An 18,798-nucleotide genomic window follows, 5' to 3' on the forward strand; every position below is an offset into this window, starting at 1 on the left:
CAGCCTTAGCTCTGTCAAGACTGGATTACGGAAATGGTTTATATGCCGGAGCTACGAAAAAAATCATAGCTAAACTACAACGCCTACAAAATGCAGCAGCCAGATTGGTTTTAGGCATACCTAAGTTTGAACCAATCAGTCACAAACTAAAAACCCTGCATTGGCTGCCAATTGAAAAAAGGGTGAAATTTAAATCACTCTGCCTGACCTACAAGACACTTCAGGGAATAGGATCACAATTTCTAAGATCTCATTAAAAAATATATGAACCAACGAGACATTTTTGATCCGGCCAATTAAAACTAATTAGTGTCCCCAGATTCAGGCGAGCTAACTGGTTGGAAGAAGCTTCCTTGTACATGCAGCACGAACCTGGAATCAGCTGCCTCTTGCCATAAAAACTTGCCCATCTCTGAAATCCTTCAGAAAGGAAGTAAAAACCTGGCTATTCTCTGCATAACTCTAGAAACCATTCCTAGGAGATGAGGATCTGTCATAGCGCCAAGACACCCACGGGCATTCGCGCGCTCTACAAGTTGACAAATCAAATCAAATCATTATGTCTCACAGTGATAATTCACATCTCACAAACTGAATAGTTTTCTGAGTGATCTGGGAAACGAACACAATCGCAACGTTAATGGATTGGTTGATAGATGTAACAAAGTGGCTGTGGACCATGTGTAGTTGGCTCTTCAGTGTGGTCTTAATGCGAAAGAGTATATTTAAAATTTCACTGTACTCCAAACAATATCACAGGATTCACCCATTTTAAACTCCTTATGGGAAGGAAACATTATGACACTCTCAATCCCAAGTGGCTCAATGGCCCCGCTAAGACTATAGCATTAGATGAAATGTACAACATTGCAAGGCATAAATGATTTGTCACAGCAAGAGAAGGCTGATTCTCAGTCAAGTCACAAGGCACTTAATTTGCAAAAAGGAGGGTCTCTGAGCATTTTAAAGCCAAAATGAGGAATACAATGTGAATCCAAATATTCCAGAACCTATAAAAATTTCAAATGGGAAGCTCTTCAGTTCTGTTGAATAATAGGACATGTGGAGTGTTTTTTGCCTTGCTAAAGTTAACAATATTGTCTTGCCAAGAATTATTTTGGTACAGACTATTCTTCAGTAGATGAGGGAAATTTGAGGGAAATTTGTTTTGTAGCAATTCTGAGTGTCTGGATAATTGAAATTAATTTCTATTGCATGTAATCTTTTTGCGCAAACTGGTTTAAGTTCTCTTTCAATTCCAAGGGCTGCTGTTTATGAAGGACATATGTCGTTATCCTGTGAGAAGCACTGCTCTATCTGCTAAGTTTATAGATTGTTTTGTAGGTGCTGATGTTTGTGAGTCCTAATTTCCTTTTATGATTATTTTCTCTCTTATTTCTTCCTGTATTTGTTTTGCTGTTTTTGTTTTATGTAAGGTAGGAAATACTATGTGGGAGACTGACATGGAAGATTATGCTAAACCTCTGTTCCATATTCTGCTTCTTGTGCTGTATGCTTTTATATATCATTCTAAGTTCTATGTCAGTTGATAATTGCTTTATGTGGGCTTGTAGCTTGTGTGTGAGATCCAGCATTGACACTTGTTTGTTCTCTTTTCTGGGAGTCATTTCATCGACCGATCCTCTAGATATCAGGGGCAGTCACTTCGATGTTAAAGGCACCAGCAGGAACCACCCTAAATGCAGAAGGTCTGGATGTCGATATGTAGCTCAATTATGAGTAGTACTGCAGCATTAAATATTGGGCCCTGGCAATACACTATGTTGACTTCCTGAATGTTGAATGCCTCCATATCAAATGTCTAGAGGCCGAATGCTTGAGTGCCAACTGAGAACAAGAGCTGAGGTCTTGGGATCAGAAGCAGACATGTCACACCCACAAATGAGGAGGGTGTAGGCTTCCATGAGGTGCATTTGATGGTGGTCCACTAGGTCACTTTCACCACTTCTCGTACAGTGTAAGGCTTGCTCCCTTCCTGTTCCCAAGTCCACTGTAAAGCATTTCTAGACAGGTTCACATTTCTTAATCGAGTATCACTCTAGAACACAGACAACACAAATGTCATACTCATCTTTCCAGGACTTCTTACTCCACAAGAAAAGGCACTTGTCACCTTTAGCTGGCATGGAGGCTCAGAGTCTAGATAACGTGAGCTGAGTGAACAACTCATTGCAAATCGGGAAAAAAGGACAGTTACCCTAAGAAAAAGCTGTCTTTGAATTGCAGACATCCACAGACATTAAGTGAACTTATTTGAATGAAAACAATGTTTTCAGTCAGTAATAAGCCTTGGAAAAGGCATATAAGGTTGGAGATCCTGCTCTGTGAGCTGGAATAAAATAACCTGACTAACTGACCTTGAATTCATGATGGGAAGACTAACAATGTCTGGAATTCTTAAAGGTCCAGTGCCAGTTTAGATCTATGTGCATGTGTGTTACCTGATTTTTATGTTTAATTTGGATTTGAGGATGAATATAGAACCTGATAGGATTATCGAACAAATAAATTAATCAAGTGAAGATAAGGAGGAGAAACATATGGAGATAAAAAAGGCAATAGTCTTACATGAATATACAAATGGCACATACGTTGATGGAAAAGAATGGAAAAGGCAGCGCTTGTATGAGAGAAAGGGTAGAGCAAAATACAGTGTCCACTGGGGAAGAGAAGAAGAAGTAAACGGGATAGGAACAAACAAGTAAATGGGACAGAAGGCAAGGTGGTTGGCACTTTAAAAATAACCAAGACTAGCTGAAAGAGAATAAGCAACTCATTCTTGGTACTTACCACTTTCAGCTGGAAGTCGGTGACAGTACTGGAATGAGATGCAGTTGGCGCGTGGTCTGTCATACCTGTACGGCGAGACCAACCCTTACGGAATAATACCATGGCTTCAGATGCTGAAGACACAATAACATGAGAAAGACCCTAAAAATGAGAATTTCAAAGAAACTTGGTAAAGATATAGATACCAGATATTTTTTCCTGAAGAAAAGACCCAAGTGCACACCACCAGCATTTTCTGCCATAAGAAAGCCTACAAAGTGTACGTATCCAGTCACCTATTTACAATGACAGACGCAAAGTCTCTGGAGCAGACAGTACATATACCAAGCAGAGCACTAACGGTCCCACATCTGTAAGGGCTCCGTAGTGGGCCCACAGACAAAAGGTATGTCTTGAATCAAACCCTTTAGGCAAACTATTGAAATGTCTCTGCTTTCTCACATCAATTAATATCAGTCTATGACTGAATCATGTTACTGAATTTGGTTATATACATACTGATGAAATATGAAAACTTCTTTCTTTTGTTTTTTTCTTATTTTCGCACTAGGTGCTATGGTATGAAATTAGTTGTATACCTATTGATGAAATATGAAATGTATTTTCGTATTATATCTTGGTACTAGACATTTTGGAACACATGTTTTAAATCAGAAGATTAATCTTTTTTGTGCTTTTGTAATATATTGTACTAATTTGTTTTGTATTCTTTATGAATCTCAATACCTAAAATAAACAATCTTGAGTGACTTGACTATAGCAATTAACATCAGCATTCCTAATCTTGTCAAATAGAAACACAGAGCTAAACATTGATAATGTAATTTACCAACAACACAAAATTCTTGGTTGAAGCCATGAAGTATGGTTTAGAACCCAGATGTTCTTCTTCCACATATCCACCATAATAGAGGAGAGGGCAGACTAAAGTTTAACGTGTTCAAACAAACATCCTCCTCAAAATAACAAAGTATACCACAAAATGGTGTGTCGTTCCGCTATAAAGGCCAGGATTAGACTTATCCTTAGGTGCAACAATAATCAAAGGTCTTGGGGAACCCATGTTTAAAAAATGCAAAAGCCCTCAACCGCCTAGGTGGCATGCTCCATCACTGGATTACTTTGGTGTGAGAGTGCCTCCTCCTCCAATTTGCAATGCTCCTTTATGTAGATATCATCCTCAATACCAGATGGTAATTTTCAGTATGTTCTTTTATTCATGCATTTAAAACTATGTATCCATCAGTCCATTCTTCTTAGTGAAATCATGTGCATAAGAAGATCCTGAACAGCCGACACGTGTTTCACCCTTCAGTGTCAATCAGACCAGGGCTTTTTCAAGGCTGAAATAATGCATCAAACCAAAACATCTATAATTTTTTTGCAAAAGAAAGAAAGGAGAAAAAGAAGAGAGAAAGCAAGTCCACCACCAAGGGTTTTGTAAAGTGAGAGGATTGTTGTGGTGATTAGTTGTAGCATGCAAGTGCGTCATCAGGTCCGGATAGTGAAGTGTGAGGAAAGGCTGTGATTGGGGAAGTTAGTAGGGAGGTTAAAAAATAATGCTTATCCTCTAGGACTAGAATAGTAGGATTTAATTTTAATTATATACTGGTGCTGGGTTTAACTGCTTAGTCATACTGGTCGTACTGACTTCAGATGTTATTTACGGGAGAATCACCCATAACTATGAAGCTGGTATCAAGAGGTGAGATAGGTACCATAGACCTTGTTTATAAAACAACAGTTGTGGCACATACCTTTAGTGATCATAGCTTCATAATGTCCAAGTCACATTTGTAGGCACACAATGTATTCTGCATTGATAATCTATAACATAAGAATTATAATGATTTCCTTTGAATACATCAATTTTAATACTGAAAATCTAAATCATAGGAGAAGATGTTATTAGGCAAAAATTATTCAGTGAAATGAAACATTCTGCAGTGTGATAAGCTGGGTGGATAATCCATGGCAATATGTGTGCTGGTGGGGAGGAAAAAGATATTCAACATATGCTGTAATAACCAATTATGAATGAAGCATGTTCGTTTTAAATGGTTCTAAATGATCATTGACCTGAAAGATGACTGAGGCTCCAGGTTGGGAGCATTGCGAATGAATATCTTGGCAATGGATGCATCGGTCATAGGCGTGATGCCAGGTCTGTCACTGGCAGTATTGCTCTGCGATTTGAATAACATATCTTAGGGGAGTAAAAGTGATCTATGTTTCTGTAGGGATCTGTATACCTCATATTTCAAGGTGACTAAGTGCCGACCAGGAACGTGACATGGCGTTTATCACCTTAGATATCCAGTACTTAATGTTGTGACTCAGAATTAATAAAGAATGAATATTTATGATTAGCATGTCCTAAGTAAATGAGTAGAGAGTCACCACAATTATGTCCACTATATATCGATCTCTAATCCAGTAAAGGCTGTTTATATCTAACTATTTAATGCATAGTTATGGCTAGAAAACAAGTAAGTCTGGCTAAAGTTCCAAAATAAGAATGGGTTCGCTTTTTACTACGGTCTGTGTATAAGCGAAATTGGTAGGTCCGTCCACGAGCAGTATATGCGCGTTGTGTCTAAGCGCAATATTTGTTAAGTTACTAGCTCGTGACGTCGTCCAACCCTAACGTCTGAGCAAGTGCGGCCATCTTATAATAGTCTATTCCCTCTATGTGAAGCGGGATAGAAGCGGGCATTTGCAGAAAACTGCAAGGTGCAACAATAGTAATGTCTAACAAGGATTTAATGTTGCGTGATCAAAATTGTGTCAAAGAATCGCGTCTTAGATTTTAAGAGCCCGGATTGTCCGTTCCATGGCAGATGTTATCCCTTGAAGGGCAATTCATCACAAGTGATAAGCCATTGTATCACTATTCTCTCATAATCTACTGCCAGTCAGAATGAGAAGTGAGAATGGCTAAAATAACCCCAGACAGTGCCGCAATCTTATAGTGGTTAAATCCCTCCATGAAGGGAGGGTTAAGACACAGATATTTACAGTGCCCTACAGGAGTGCTACTATATTAGAGTCTTATATTAAAAGAACCGCGTCATGACAGGGAAAGGCCCGAGTTCATCGTGCCTGAGCACAAATCCGTACTGAAAAGGTTTTAACAAAATGATGACCCATAGCGTGATTCCACTATCTCCAGCTTCACTGATCAGGTGGAAGGTTTAGAGTGGTTGGATTCTCCTGGCAGGACCCATTGACAATATTAAGAGAGAGTATTGTGTTATATAGTTTTTGTACCTGAAGTGAATGGTTATTGTCCTTGCTACTGATAAATGAGATATATAATGAACTGATCAAGATAGATGATCTGTAAGCTTGTAAGAAAGTAATGAAGGTGACCCTAGATAATTCTAAATGGGAAGAGACACCTTTGAAGGAGGTATTACAAAGGCACCTATTTTAATCTATAGTAACAATTTTTACACATATGTCAAGGTGTAGTTTGGGGGACTCCAACATATAGTTTTAATGCTCCAAAGTGAAGTTTAGTGGTTATGGAGCTGACAGGTCGGAGCAATTGATTAAACATCACAGTATAGGTCTTATCGCCCCTTCTGGTGGAGCCATATAATATATTCCATAATGTTCATGAACTGCAGCCAAGAATGCCACTCTGGGTCTCTGTTTAGGCCACTTGCAACTGTGTCATAACGGATGATGAGGGCACTCTCTTGTTGACATAGTCTCAGTTCCAGATTTTATCCTCTCGCGTGTGTTTTCATTTTCATCAAACCACAGAAACTGAATGTACGTTGATGCGGATGGCATTGCAAGTAGTGATCGACTAAGGGTCGTTTCTTGTCATCTTTGTGAATGTTCCGGTAATTTTCCTGGATTCGTCTTTTTAGAGGTCTAATTGTATTACCTATGTAGTATTTCCTGCAGGGGCATGAGATCAAGTATACAGCATTGGTACTCTCACAGTTGATGAAGTCTCGTATTTTATGGGTATGTCCGTTTATCATTGCCTCTTTACTTTCGTTTTTTCCTAGTTTGCACATGGAGCAGTTGGAACAGGTATAGAAGCTATTAGGTTGTTGCAGGAAAGATTTTTGTTCTTTTCTCTCCTGAAAGAAAGAGCGACAGAGATCTTGAAAGCTTAGTTGTGGGGTATTGCTAAGAGCACTTGATATTGTCTGATTTTGGGTGAGTAAGTTCCAGTGTTTTTGGAGAGTTTTGCGAACATGATAATGGCCACTATTGTATTGATTTACGAAACGTATAGTTGATTTTGAGGTGGTTATTTTCTTGTTGTGCAAAGTGGAGTCATTTTTGGTCCAGTTCGACTTGATCATAACCTCTTTTTCCGAGGCGTTCACTAATCTCCAAGGATTTATGTTCATACTCCTGCAGTGAGCTACACTTAATTCGTACTCTCCGGTACTCTTCAGATGGTATGTTGGCAATAGTATGCTCCATCACTGGGACTGCTCCTCACTGGGTGGACACTGCAATACCCAGCAAACTCCCGGAGACTAGGGCTCTTTATCAGAGATCTTTTTATCACAACCTGGTCCGGTATTGGCCTGAGCTCACGATACTGCCCTAATTGGGTGTTGGTAGCAATAAGTATTAGACTGAGTAGTAGACTGAGTGTATGGGGGAATTAGAATTGGCTATGGTCAGCCCCTTGATAATGTTTTATTCCTGGTGGGTGGCGGTGTCAAGACTAAAAACATGACTGAACCAAAGTGGTGTAATTATGAGCCCCTGGTTAATGTTCAGTAGAGTCAACATATTTCATGACCTGGAGTGGACCCTAATCTACTCAATGTTTAATGCGCTCAGTAAGCTAATACAATAGTAAAAATTGAAGGTATCTGGTATCCTTTTACCAATTTGGTCGCTAGTGAAATTCATACAGAGGAGGCTCGGTGCGCATCCTACCCTGCTTTCAGATAAGGATTCCCCAAGACCTGTGGTTATTCTTTGCCTAAGGATAAGTCTAATCATGGGCCTTATAGCGGAATTACACACCATTTTATGGTATACATTGTCCTTTTTCCATGGTCAGCTAACTGGCCACCGTTCCACATCTCCTCCAAATAGACAGAGACATAAGTAAAATCGCACATATTGTATTGTAACCTTGAAACTAGATTATTTTGTACAAAACTGGGGCACAGATCTTTGATAAAACCAAATTTGCACTGTCCTCAGCAAAGCATTCTGTGCTGATTGGTTGGTGCAAATGTGGTTTTCTTAGTGGGAGGCCAGCACAAAAGTTGGTGTAAAACTGTTCTGAAACCGTATTGAACTTTGTAATCTGTGAATGTTTCACCTGATTTGGAGCAGGATGTGGATGGCGTTTTTGAAAGTTGCACAACTATATATATATATATACGTGCAACAAGAGAAGAGACACAACATTCAGTTGAAAATTTGGAGCTACCCTCTTACCCTTATATGTGGCCCATCTTCAGCAGAGTAAGTTAGCTCCACACGGGTGGCCATTGAACCAGGCACCTGCAGGAGATCCTTTATCACTTCGTTGTATATTTCATACATGGACATGGACAGGGTCCAAGACACCACACTTGATAGAGAGGATGATTCTGCCAAAACTAAAAGAAGTTCATTAAGGTTGTAGGTAAAATAAGTAGGGACTCATACTCTGCAGGGGCATGCTGTCTGCCCCCACTAGAAACCAAAGAATGGATAAATACTGAGTGTACAACATTCTAACACCTTCACAGTAATGAGGGAATGCTGGTGACTGCCTAGAATTCTGACACATTCAAATTACCATACAACCCCACTACCCAATATTTATAAACAAGCGTCAAAAGATTTTAAAACCACTATTTTTAAAAATATGTCACAACTTGATTATATGCTATGAATCTAATGGTAAGTATGCATTTTTGGGATGTGGCCAAAGGTCTTGGCCACTCCTTAGTTTCTAAACTAAGCTACTGTTCAGCCTTTTCATCAAGTTTTACCATCTTGAATTGTGTATATGTTTCAGTTTCTTCTCAAACAAAGAGCCTTACTTGGAGTTTTGCGAAAGGGATATTCCATCACAAAAGTGGCAGATATCACATCAGCTATATCACAAGAACATTATAGTCCATGGTCTAGAAAAGGATATCCGTCACTTTTTGATGAACTATCCAGTCAGCCAAACTCTAAACAAGTCCACTTATTAGCTTAATAAACTATATTTTACTACTCTGCTCTTGTATAAGAAATTAGAGGTAGAAGTGGTTGGGGTGACAGACTTTGGCTACACCCTTGATAACAATTTCTTCACAGATGTTGCCATTAATTCACAAGGCTGGTATTCAAACCTAAAGATACCATGTAACTCTGATTAAAGGTTTATTTAGCACAACATGCTGTGGATGAACCTCTCCTCATCAAATGAACTCCTCAGTCTTTCTCCCACATACATTCTATAGCAGCATTACTTACCAGATGTTAATCTCTCTGAGGTCAGTAGATCTCGGAAGAGGTGCTCCAGTGCCAGGAGAACCAAACCCACGCGGTTGTTGTTGTTGTCACCAGTGAGAAGCTGTGATTTCCTGGGGTCTGACTCGCCCAAGGTCACCAGGGCCACATTCAGCCCCTCAACAAAGGCGCTTAGCAGGGGCTGAAGAGTCATAGAAAAAATTGACAGAATAGGGGCCTGTCCATCGAACACCTCCTGGAAACTGAGGAACAAGAGTTTAAAAAGAGGTTGGGGCATCGCAGGAAAATATTTTTGTTATAGAAAAGGGCAGATTGGCCCTTAGCGACTTCACAACATGTTATTCTCTCTAATATATCAATAGGACTGCAAAAGAGTCAGTCATAGGTTAGACTGTGACATGTGACTGTCTCTTTATCCATCTTACCAGACTTTCAGAGGCAGCTCTCTGACAGGAAAAGTGTCCATTATTCTATAGGTTAGTCCACCATAGGCTGCTGCCCATCTTCACCACTATCAGATTGTCCAAGCACACGCATGGTCAAATAAATTCTGCCATGTCTATTTTCTATCTTACTTGTAAGGTCATAGAAAATAGTTAACATTGCCCTACGTATAAGGGTGAAAAGCCCCATCAATTAAAAACTATCCCCATGTGTGGAGAGGTTAGGTTATTTACAAGTTTTTTTTAGTATCGGCAATGCCTGCAATGACTGGAATAATGGCATGACTACTCATGCATTTCTATCTACTCATACCCGGGGCACAAATCAGACTCACCTCTTTTGTTGTGTTATTTAATCTTATTTGTGTGCGGGTGGGGGGCATGATCAACATAACTTGTAAGAAACTAAGACAAATTGGGTATTATGATTTCTGAAGGGCTGAAGTCTCTCGTAAAGGGCATCTCCTCCTTTCAGGTCAATGATTCAGGCCCAGTCTTAATGAACTTCAACAGCACCCACAACAAATACCCGCTTCAGAGACAAGGAGCTAGTCACTAGATGATATGTTCCCTGTATTGGCCTTATTCTTCAGATCTGAGATCTGCAGTTCCAAACTTTTTACACATGAATGCACACAATAATATGTTATTTCGACCAGCTGTCTGAAGCAAAAGGTCGCCAAACCAAGCAAGCACAGGTTTTCCCACTCCTGTAATTATAGAGACTTTGCCGATTTTGGCCACAGTGAGTGCAGAATCTGGTCAGCACAACAGTGTATCAGTGAAATCCCCTTGTGACCTTCAGCTAGTCCTCACCAGATCTTATCAGTAGACACATCTAACGTTGTGTATCAGATAACCCACATATATTTCACTTTGTCATTATCTATTATTAAACAGAAATTCATCCAATCTTTAGTAGCCTTGTCTGCACCCTATGATTCAGTAATAACTGAAACCTTATTTATTTGCAAAAACTTAAAGTAAACATTTTTTGTAAGAGTGTATCAGTCTCTCATATCGCCTCTGTGGAATTCTGGCCTGCTCATCCTTACAAAACTGCTTAAGTCTTGTAATCTTTGAAGACATTAATTTATAAATACTTATCTTTAGGTTCTTCCACAGCAACTCTCTGGAGGTGGGATCTGAACTTTAACTTTGCCATTCCAAAATTCATATTCTTATGTTTCTTCAGTCATTCAGTTGTAGGTTTATTGGTGGATTTTGCATTGTTGACCTTCTACATGAGCCACTTTCCGCTGAGCTTTAACGGTTGGACAAACGGTCTCTCATTTTCCACTAGAATGTGCTTGTTTAGAGAGGAATTGATGATGGACTCATTGATTCTGAGGCAACTAGGTGGCATGGCAGCAAAGCAGGTCCAAAACATCATCCCTCCCCCTTCTTCCTTGACAGTTAGAATAAGGTATGGTATGGTATGAGGTGTTTGCTTTGTGCACTACAGCCAAAGAACTCCACTTTTGAAAAATTTGTTGTGAGATCATTATACCAGACTGTTAGAAAAACCCACTCCCACACCGGAAGGGTGGTGGTGGTGTTCTCCCAGACACGCTGTGGTAGCTTGGCTCGAGCGGTAAGGAAGGCACCGTGTTAAGCATACGCCATACCCACACAATAACCATGCGTGCATCCGTTCCAAAAACGACACTACACCTTAAAAATTATACTGAAAATATATCTCTTTATCTTCTTTTCTCTTAGTTGCTGATTAAATAAATAATAATACAATCACAGTACACAAGGCTTTTTCTGTGGAAGGGTACGTCAAATAAATACTGTCTTAACGATTCAATAAATAAGGTAGATCATAAATAATCAAGGCATAAATATAAGTGCATTACATAACAGGCAATTCAATATTATGAGGCAATAAATACTGCAAGACCATAAATATTGTGCGACAATAAATACTGTGAAACAATAAATACTGTGAGGCAATAAATAGGATAAATACAATAAATACAGTGCTCTCAATAAATAATAAAAGCCAACAGTGACACTTGTAAATCAGTTCACATTCCTGAGGTACTATGGGATGATTTGACCCAATCCCAGCTTGTAGAGATTTGGATGGCCTGAGGGGTATACTCCCTGGCTTGGACAAGGCTGAGGCCTAAACTGAGGTAGATCAAGGGGGAATCTAGAGATCTGGCTCTCCCACACTACACAACCCCTCTGTATTAGTCTCAGCTCACCCCTGGCACAATCAAGCTGGTTCCAGCACCTCTCTAGCCCCTAGGTTGGTCTCTCAGGGCTCCACAGGGCCTTAGGCGCCCTCTATTCCACTTACTGCCCTTTTTATGAAGCTCCGACGCCGCTGGAGTCGTGTCGACGCCGTGAGGCGGCTCCGGTTCGATGTCGGCGGCCTCGGCGCGATGTCAGTTCTTGACGACGTCGATAGGCGGCTCCGGTTCGATGTCGGCGGCCTCGGCTCGATGTCGACCTCCGGTTCGATGACGTCGGGCAGTCTTGGCTCGATGTCGACTTCCGACGGCTCCGGAGTGCGATCTCCACTTCCGACCTCCGGTGCTCCTTTCCTCAGGTTCCGGCGACTCCGGAGTGCGACCTCCACTCCCGACCTCCGGCACGATTCTCTTCAGGTTCCGGCGACTCCGGAGTGCGATCTCCACTCCCGACCTCCGGCACGCTTCACCTCGGTCTCCGGCGACTCCGGAGGGCGGACTTCACTCCCCCGTCAACGCCGCACACTCGACCTCGGGTGACTTCCTCCACGACCTCTGGTACTCTCCACGACCTCCGTCGGCGCCCTCTCTCGACCTCTGGCGGCTCCGCGTACGATGTCTGCTTTCCAGTCAGCGCCGCTTCTCCACCTCGGGCTCCAGGTCTCTAGGCTTCTCGACGTCGGACTTCAGGTAGTTACCAGTAACCAGGTCAGGAACTTGCTGTTCTTTACTTTTAAGGCCTGTTCCTGCTGTCCAGGTCCTTAAGATGGTTTTTCTTGCTTTCTCCCACACAGGGCTCCAGGCTGGGCTCAGTCAGTAGGGACTAGTATCAAGGGTGGGTTTATGGACCCCACTCCAGGCACAAGTTTCCACCCCTGCTGCCTCACTCCTTCCTCCTTCAGGTTTCTGCTCCTCTCTCTTCACCAGTCAGGTGCCAACTGCCAACTCCAACTGTCAACTCTGACTTAGCTTCCCAACATTCTAAACCGCCTCCAACTGTCACAGGGTTCCAGAATGTTGCAGAAGGTTCTAGTTAGGTTCCAGTGATGTCACAGGTGACAATGGGTGGCCACCATTTTGTGCTCCAGGCCCTCAGACAGAAGTTCCAGGGGTAGATAAAATGGCTCCCTGAATCTGCATCAATACTAAAAAGTCTGGTGGTTCCCAAAAAGGAAAAATACTAACAGGGTTTGAGGCAAAAGTGGGACAAAATAAATAATGATGAGGAGGGACCACCCAAAGGGCTGACAGGTCTAACACAGACATATTGTTGTTCATTCAGGTGTCGTTATGCAAACGTAAGCCACCCGGCAATATTAATTTTGGAGAGAAGGTTTTTTTTTCCTAGTAGCTGCACCTTTAGGAAATCTGCTTAGAAGAGGCATTGTTGTATTGGCACTGGCTTGTAGACTTTGTAAAGATGCCCACCTCTTGTTAAATTGACACATCTTATACTTTCTCCATTTTCATATCCTTTTCTCATTGTTAATAACGGATTATATGTTGTTTTGTTGTTTAGAGGTGGCATTACAACGTTTCGCCGAATGATCAGCAGCAGTAATTCTTGCTTTGAAACCATCACAGACACTTTTTGAATTAGGCACATACTGTTACCACAGACCTTAGTGTATCATGGCAAACTGCAAATGTTTCTGATTTTATATACAAGTGGTAGCACTTCCTGATGATCAAGTAATCATTTAGTAGTACCTGGTTGTAAGTCTGAGGCTTCTCATTGTTAGCTGTTTTTGTTTACTAAAAGACAAAGTGAATTGTTGTTATTTGTCACATTATGTTAGATAAGTCTCCTGTAAGGATTGGATGAACGGCTATACATTAATATGTAAAACAACAGAATCATTAGATAGTTACATTCTTTTCCAATCACTGGAGACCTTTGAGCCTATTCTTATGGGCTTCCAGATATGGAAACACTAGTGTATGCTTTAGTGAAGACACAGTCTCACAAGGGGATCTGTGCATGGAATGGAGAGTAAGTTGCATTACGGACAGAGCTGCCGACTTTGGATCTGTGGAACCAGGTTCGAGTCTTGGCATCGACCATGTGATTCTGGGCAAATCACTTAATATCTCTGTGCCTAAAAAAATGAATGTGACATTACGTAATGTAATTGCTGCTCATGTAAAACCCTCCATTACCTCTGGGTTCAGTTTGAACTATATAAAACTGCAAAATAAAAAAGAAAGCTTTCCTTTGCCTTACCTGGAATTCCAGCTACCGCAGAATGAAGCATCTTGGATGCTCACGTGGGCCTGCCTATTCCTAGACCTATTGTCTTTTCCTGCACTGTTTCTCTTTATGAATAAATATTACCTGTAGAAGTTTCATTTTTCAATGGTACGCAAATACATCTTTGGGTTGCAGGTGTTTTAAACCAATGATCATGAAGAGGGGAGGAGTAGTGCTGTAATTATTGAGTATTTCAGGTATTGAAAACTATATGAAATGTTGTTTAAAAAATACCACAATTTGGCAAAATACATTGAGGGAATATGGAGACTGTATTGGTTCAATCCCTATATTTTTTGCTTTGCCAATAGGTGCTGGGTGGATTAACAGTGTTACTACCCTTTCCAACCAAATCCTAAATTCTTGATCAAACTAAAGGTTTTAGCCAATATCTCTTGTTGGGGCTGAGGACATAGGGCAACTTTACCCTTTACTATAATGAGAGGCTACTAAAGTGTCCAATTAGCAAAAGCTAGCAAGCAGCAATCAGGTGTCCTATCAGAATTGGTAACCAGCAAACATTTCCTATGGGGAACTCTTCAATGAGACAGAGTAATTCAATACATTACACTAGGAATGGATCTCTGGACAGAGCACAGGGCGTTATACTGGGATAATTTAGCAAAGACTAATACTTGTTACTTTTGTAACATTCATATAAGCAACTGATGTTAGCCATTTACTATAGCTACGTATCATATTTGAGACATTTGTAATGCTTGTATTGTCCTAATAACAAGCTTTGTTTAATTTTTTGAAAAGGTGCAGTGTCAAATGGGACCAGCCACAAATATTGTAAACCATGGTTTGTAGGGTCCTCGAATATATATATATATATATATATATATATATATATATATATATATATATATTACCTACTGGCGGTCGCCAGTAGGTAGTTATAGTTAGGACCCTGTTTCCATAGGAAATCCGCAACATTCTATTTGGAATAACTTTGGCGCCGGTCGACGAATCCTCGCGAAATTTTCAAAATAGGTGGGGCGCTACGCTCCGCTCCTACCCTGAAAGTCTCGGGGGGATTCGTCAAGCAGGGGCCGAGAAAAAAGGGGGGTCCCAAAACGCGTTTTCCCCATGCATTTTTCCATAGGACCTTTAGACACAGCTACAGCCCGAACGGCTGAACAGAATTACTTGAAAATTGGCAGAGAGGTAGCCATAAGGTCAAGGAAGTGCCTTTTGCAGGTCTGGTGTAAATCTGTTCAGTATTTCCTGAGAAAATAGCATTTAAAAGCATATATATATGTGGGCGGAGCCTAACCACACATCTCATCCTGAGATCTGATTGGCTGTCAGCACTTCATCCAAGAAGTGTTGGCAGCCATCTTGGGACCAATATACATGATAGCACCTCATTAAAAAGCATTGCAGTTAATAGAAGGTTTTAAGACTTTAGTTACATTATAAATCATTTGTTGATGGTACCATACTCATTTTAGGAATTGTGGTATGTTCTAAGGTGATTTCACCATGTGAAAAAGCCTTCTGCTGGGATATCATGATTGAGAGAAAAATATTTTCTCATGCTTTTACCACAGAGGTTTGGAAGGTGATCTATAGGCTAAACTGAGAGCTTATTTTCTGTAAATTCACATTATCTTTCTCAGTCATGTGAGAATGAAGTCTGACATTCTCAGTAAAACATGTACATCCAACAAGGGCAGAGACTGTCAGTTGATTCCTTTGTGTTCTACTGCAGCTTCCCAGAGTGTTCCAAAGAACTACTAGAGCGCTAACAGTCCTACTTATGATAAACGTATGGCACACCTGAAGCCATCTTGCTTGGATTAAAGTGGTAACTCTTAAAACATTTAATTTAAAAAGGAACAAAATGAGGGGGTTCATTTTTCCATAAAAAGTATGATTAGTGCTGCAGAAAGAAAAATTAGGGCACATTTTGAGTGACTTCTCAAATCCTCTTCTATTTCATTAAAAAATTCTGACATGCAGACTGAAACATGCACTTTCAATACCAGCAGCAGTTTTCCCTGGTGAGCAGTAGCTTTACTACAGTGATCTAATGAGCAAAAAGAGTGCTAACATTCTGAATTTATGGCAAATGTGTGACACATCTGAATGCCTTCTTGATGGAATCAAAGTAAAAAACTGAAAGTATTTCCTACTGAGGAGACTGCAGTAAATGAGGAAATTAGGAAACTTCATAACAAATAAGTCTCCCAAGATGGCCACCAGAGACAAAAGAGCCCAAATGTAGCCCAAATATCACCCAGATGTAGCCCAAGTATAGCCCAATGACAGAATGTCCCAGAATGTTCTTAAAAACAACTAGAGCGCTTACTGTCTTCATTATGACAAAAGTATGGCACACCTGAAGCCATCTTGATTGGAATAAACTGGTAACACTTAAAACATTTAATTTAAAAAGGAACACAATGAGGAGGTTCATTTTGCCATAGAAATTATGATTAATGCTGAAGAAAGAAAATGAGGGCACATTTTGAGTGACTTCTCAAATCCTCTTCTATTTCATTAAAAAATTCTGACATGCAGACTGAAACATGCACTTTTAATACCAGGAGCAGACTTCCATGGTGCAGTAGTTTTACTACAGTGATCTAATGAGCAACTAGAGTGCTAACATTCAGAATTTATGGCAAATGTGTGACATATCTGAATACCTTCATGATGGAATCAAAGTAAAAAACTGAAAGCATTTCCTACTGAGGAGACTGCAGTACATGAGGAAATTAGGAAACTTCATAACAAATAAATCTCCCAAGATGGCCACCGGAGACAAAAGAGCCCAAATGTAGCCCAAAATCACCCAGATGTAGCCCAAATATAGCCCAATGACAGAAGTGTGCAAAACACTTATTATTTTGTGTTTTTGCAGTGTTATATAGTGCAGACTTGTCAGGTATTGGAGTGCTTTACATGAGCATTGGTTACATCACACAAGAACAAATTCATTTTGGTTGTAGACATGGGGAGACTAAGTGATTTCACCAGAATCACAGAATGTCGAGCTGAAGCAGAAACTGCAACCTGGTTCCCCAGTTGCAAAGTCTGCAGTTCTGGAAGTAACACCACATCCTCTCCCCTAAGTGCAACATTTAATCAAGTGGTCAACTGGATAAAAAAACATAAAGATAACAAATAATTTAAAAGTGCTTTGTCGCTATTTGAAAACTCAGAAAATATGTCCTTATTTTAGTCTTTTAGAGCACTAACCATAATTTTGATGCCAATAAGACCCTCTCATATATGTAATTTCTAAAGGAAATGCTCTAGGTATTACAGTTTTGATTACATCAAGATGATGTCAGGCGTTCCACACTTTTGTAATAAATATAGAATGTTAGCAATCTAGTTGTTCATTAGGATACTGTTGAGAGGCAGAGGCCAGGGGCACGGACTCTGAAAATTGAAGGCAGGTAGGAGGGTGCAAAGGCAACAATTTAACCACACTGAGCAGGCAGGAAGGGCCGTGGAAGCACAACAGACTATGGAGGGCAGTGGAAAGGGGGGCAGGGGCAACAAACCAACAATACAGGACTTGCAAGAGAGGCTGTTGGAGGGAAGATCTATTACAGGTCAAGGAAGCTAGGGGCGGTCCCCAGATCCCCGGGAGCCACCACAGAACTGAGCAGGAGAGGGAGTCAGGGACAAAAGGGGCACCTTAATTTGAGCCGGGGTGCCTAGGAACGCTTGCTCCAAAAATGAAGAAAACAGACATATGAGACATGGAATTGGAGGCAGAATACAATGGCAGTTTAATGAGAAGATGCAACTTCAAAGAAACCGCAGAATAGAGACATAAAGTACAAAATACAGAATCCAGATAATCATACAGCTGTCATAATATTCTCTGTATCTCAATTAATGTACTGACAGAGAGAGAGAGAAAACACATCTATAAATGCATCATGAGAAACAAGTTACACCAAGGAAAATGTTACCTAGGAACACTCACGTTTACTCTTAGAGCAAGCATTCCTGCAATTACAATACAAAATCTTTTAAATGCAAAAGTAAAGAGAACAATGGTTAAACATAACATGACATTTCATATAGGTAAAATAGAATAAGATACTTCAAGCAAAGCAGAGCAAGACATTTTAAGCAAAGGAAGACAAGAGCTCCCAGCTCTTGGGGAAAACCTGCACTGCCTGTTAACCTACATACAGACGGCGAGGTAGTCCGTCGATATCTGTGGGTGCTCCCTTTTTATATCATTTTGTGGGCTCCTTTGCACGCTACATCTACCTACGTATGCTACCCAAAAGCTTCGTCTGCAGATTTTACCAGACATTTCGTCATTTACCCACTTAATGCTGACAATGGACTGGGTGAAAAGGTCAGTCTCTCAGGCCAATCGCTTATCGTAAGTTCCATAGAGCAAGCAGAAAATAATGGGTATTGTACGGGAATTCAATATATTCATGTATAAAATCTCCTCAGTTCTCCTAACTTGACGCTCTGCGGTTGCCACTTCCTTAAAAGCGGGAAACCTGCCCAGGAAGCAAGTACCAGTCCAGGATGCAGCCTACTGTATGTCGACAGCTTCAGGGGGATGTTGAACTTTGATACCGAGCACGGAGCACTCGGGTAGGGTGGGGGCTACTAGTTTGGATCAGAAGGCCTCGCAGACCTGCCTTCAGACTGC

At 40.7% G+C, this 18,798-nt stretch overlaps 1 protein-coding gene across 1 annotated transcript in view; it reads right to left on the minus strand.

Moving 5' to 3' along the window:
• Positions 1-18,798, minus strand: part of CCDC78 (coiled-coil domain containing 78) — a 321,251-nt gene that overhangs the window by 233,788 nt on the left and 68,665 nt on the right. The window contains exons 2-4 of the mRNA XM_085628349.1: positions 9,259-9,497; positions 8,245-8,408; positions 2,812-2,952 (exon numbers count right to left, since the gene is read on the minus strand). Coding sequence (XP_085484475.1) covers positions 2,812-2,952; positions 8,245-8,408; positions 9,259-9,497 — 544 coding nt within the window. The remainder of the gene's footprint in view (positions 1-2,811; positions 2,953-8,244; positions 8,409-9,258; positions 9,498-18,798) is intronic.

The sequence above is a fragment of the Triturus cristatus genome, chromosome 10 (assembly GCF_964204655.1).
Source record: "Triturus cristatus chromosome 10, aTriCri1.1, whole genome shotgun sequence".
Classification (NCBI taxonomy): domain Eukaryota; kingdom Metazoa; phylum Chordata; class Amphibia; order Caudata; family Salamandridae; genus Triturus; species Triturus cristatus.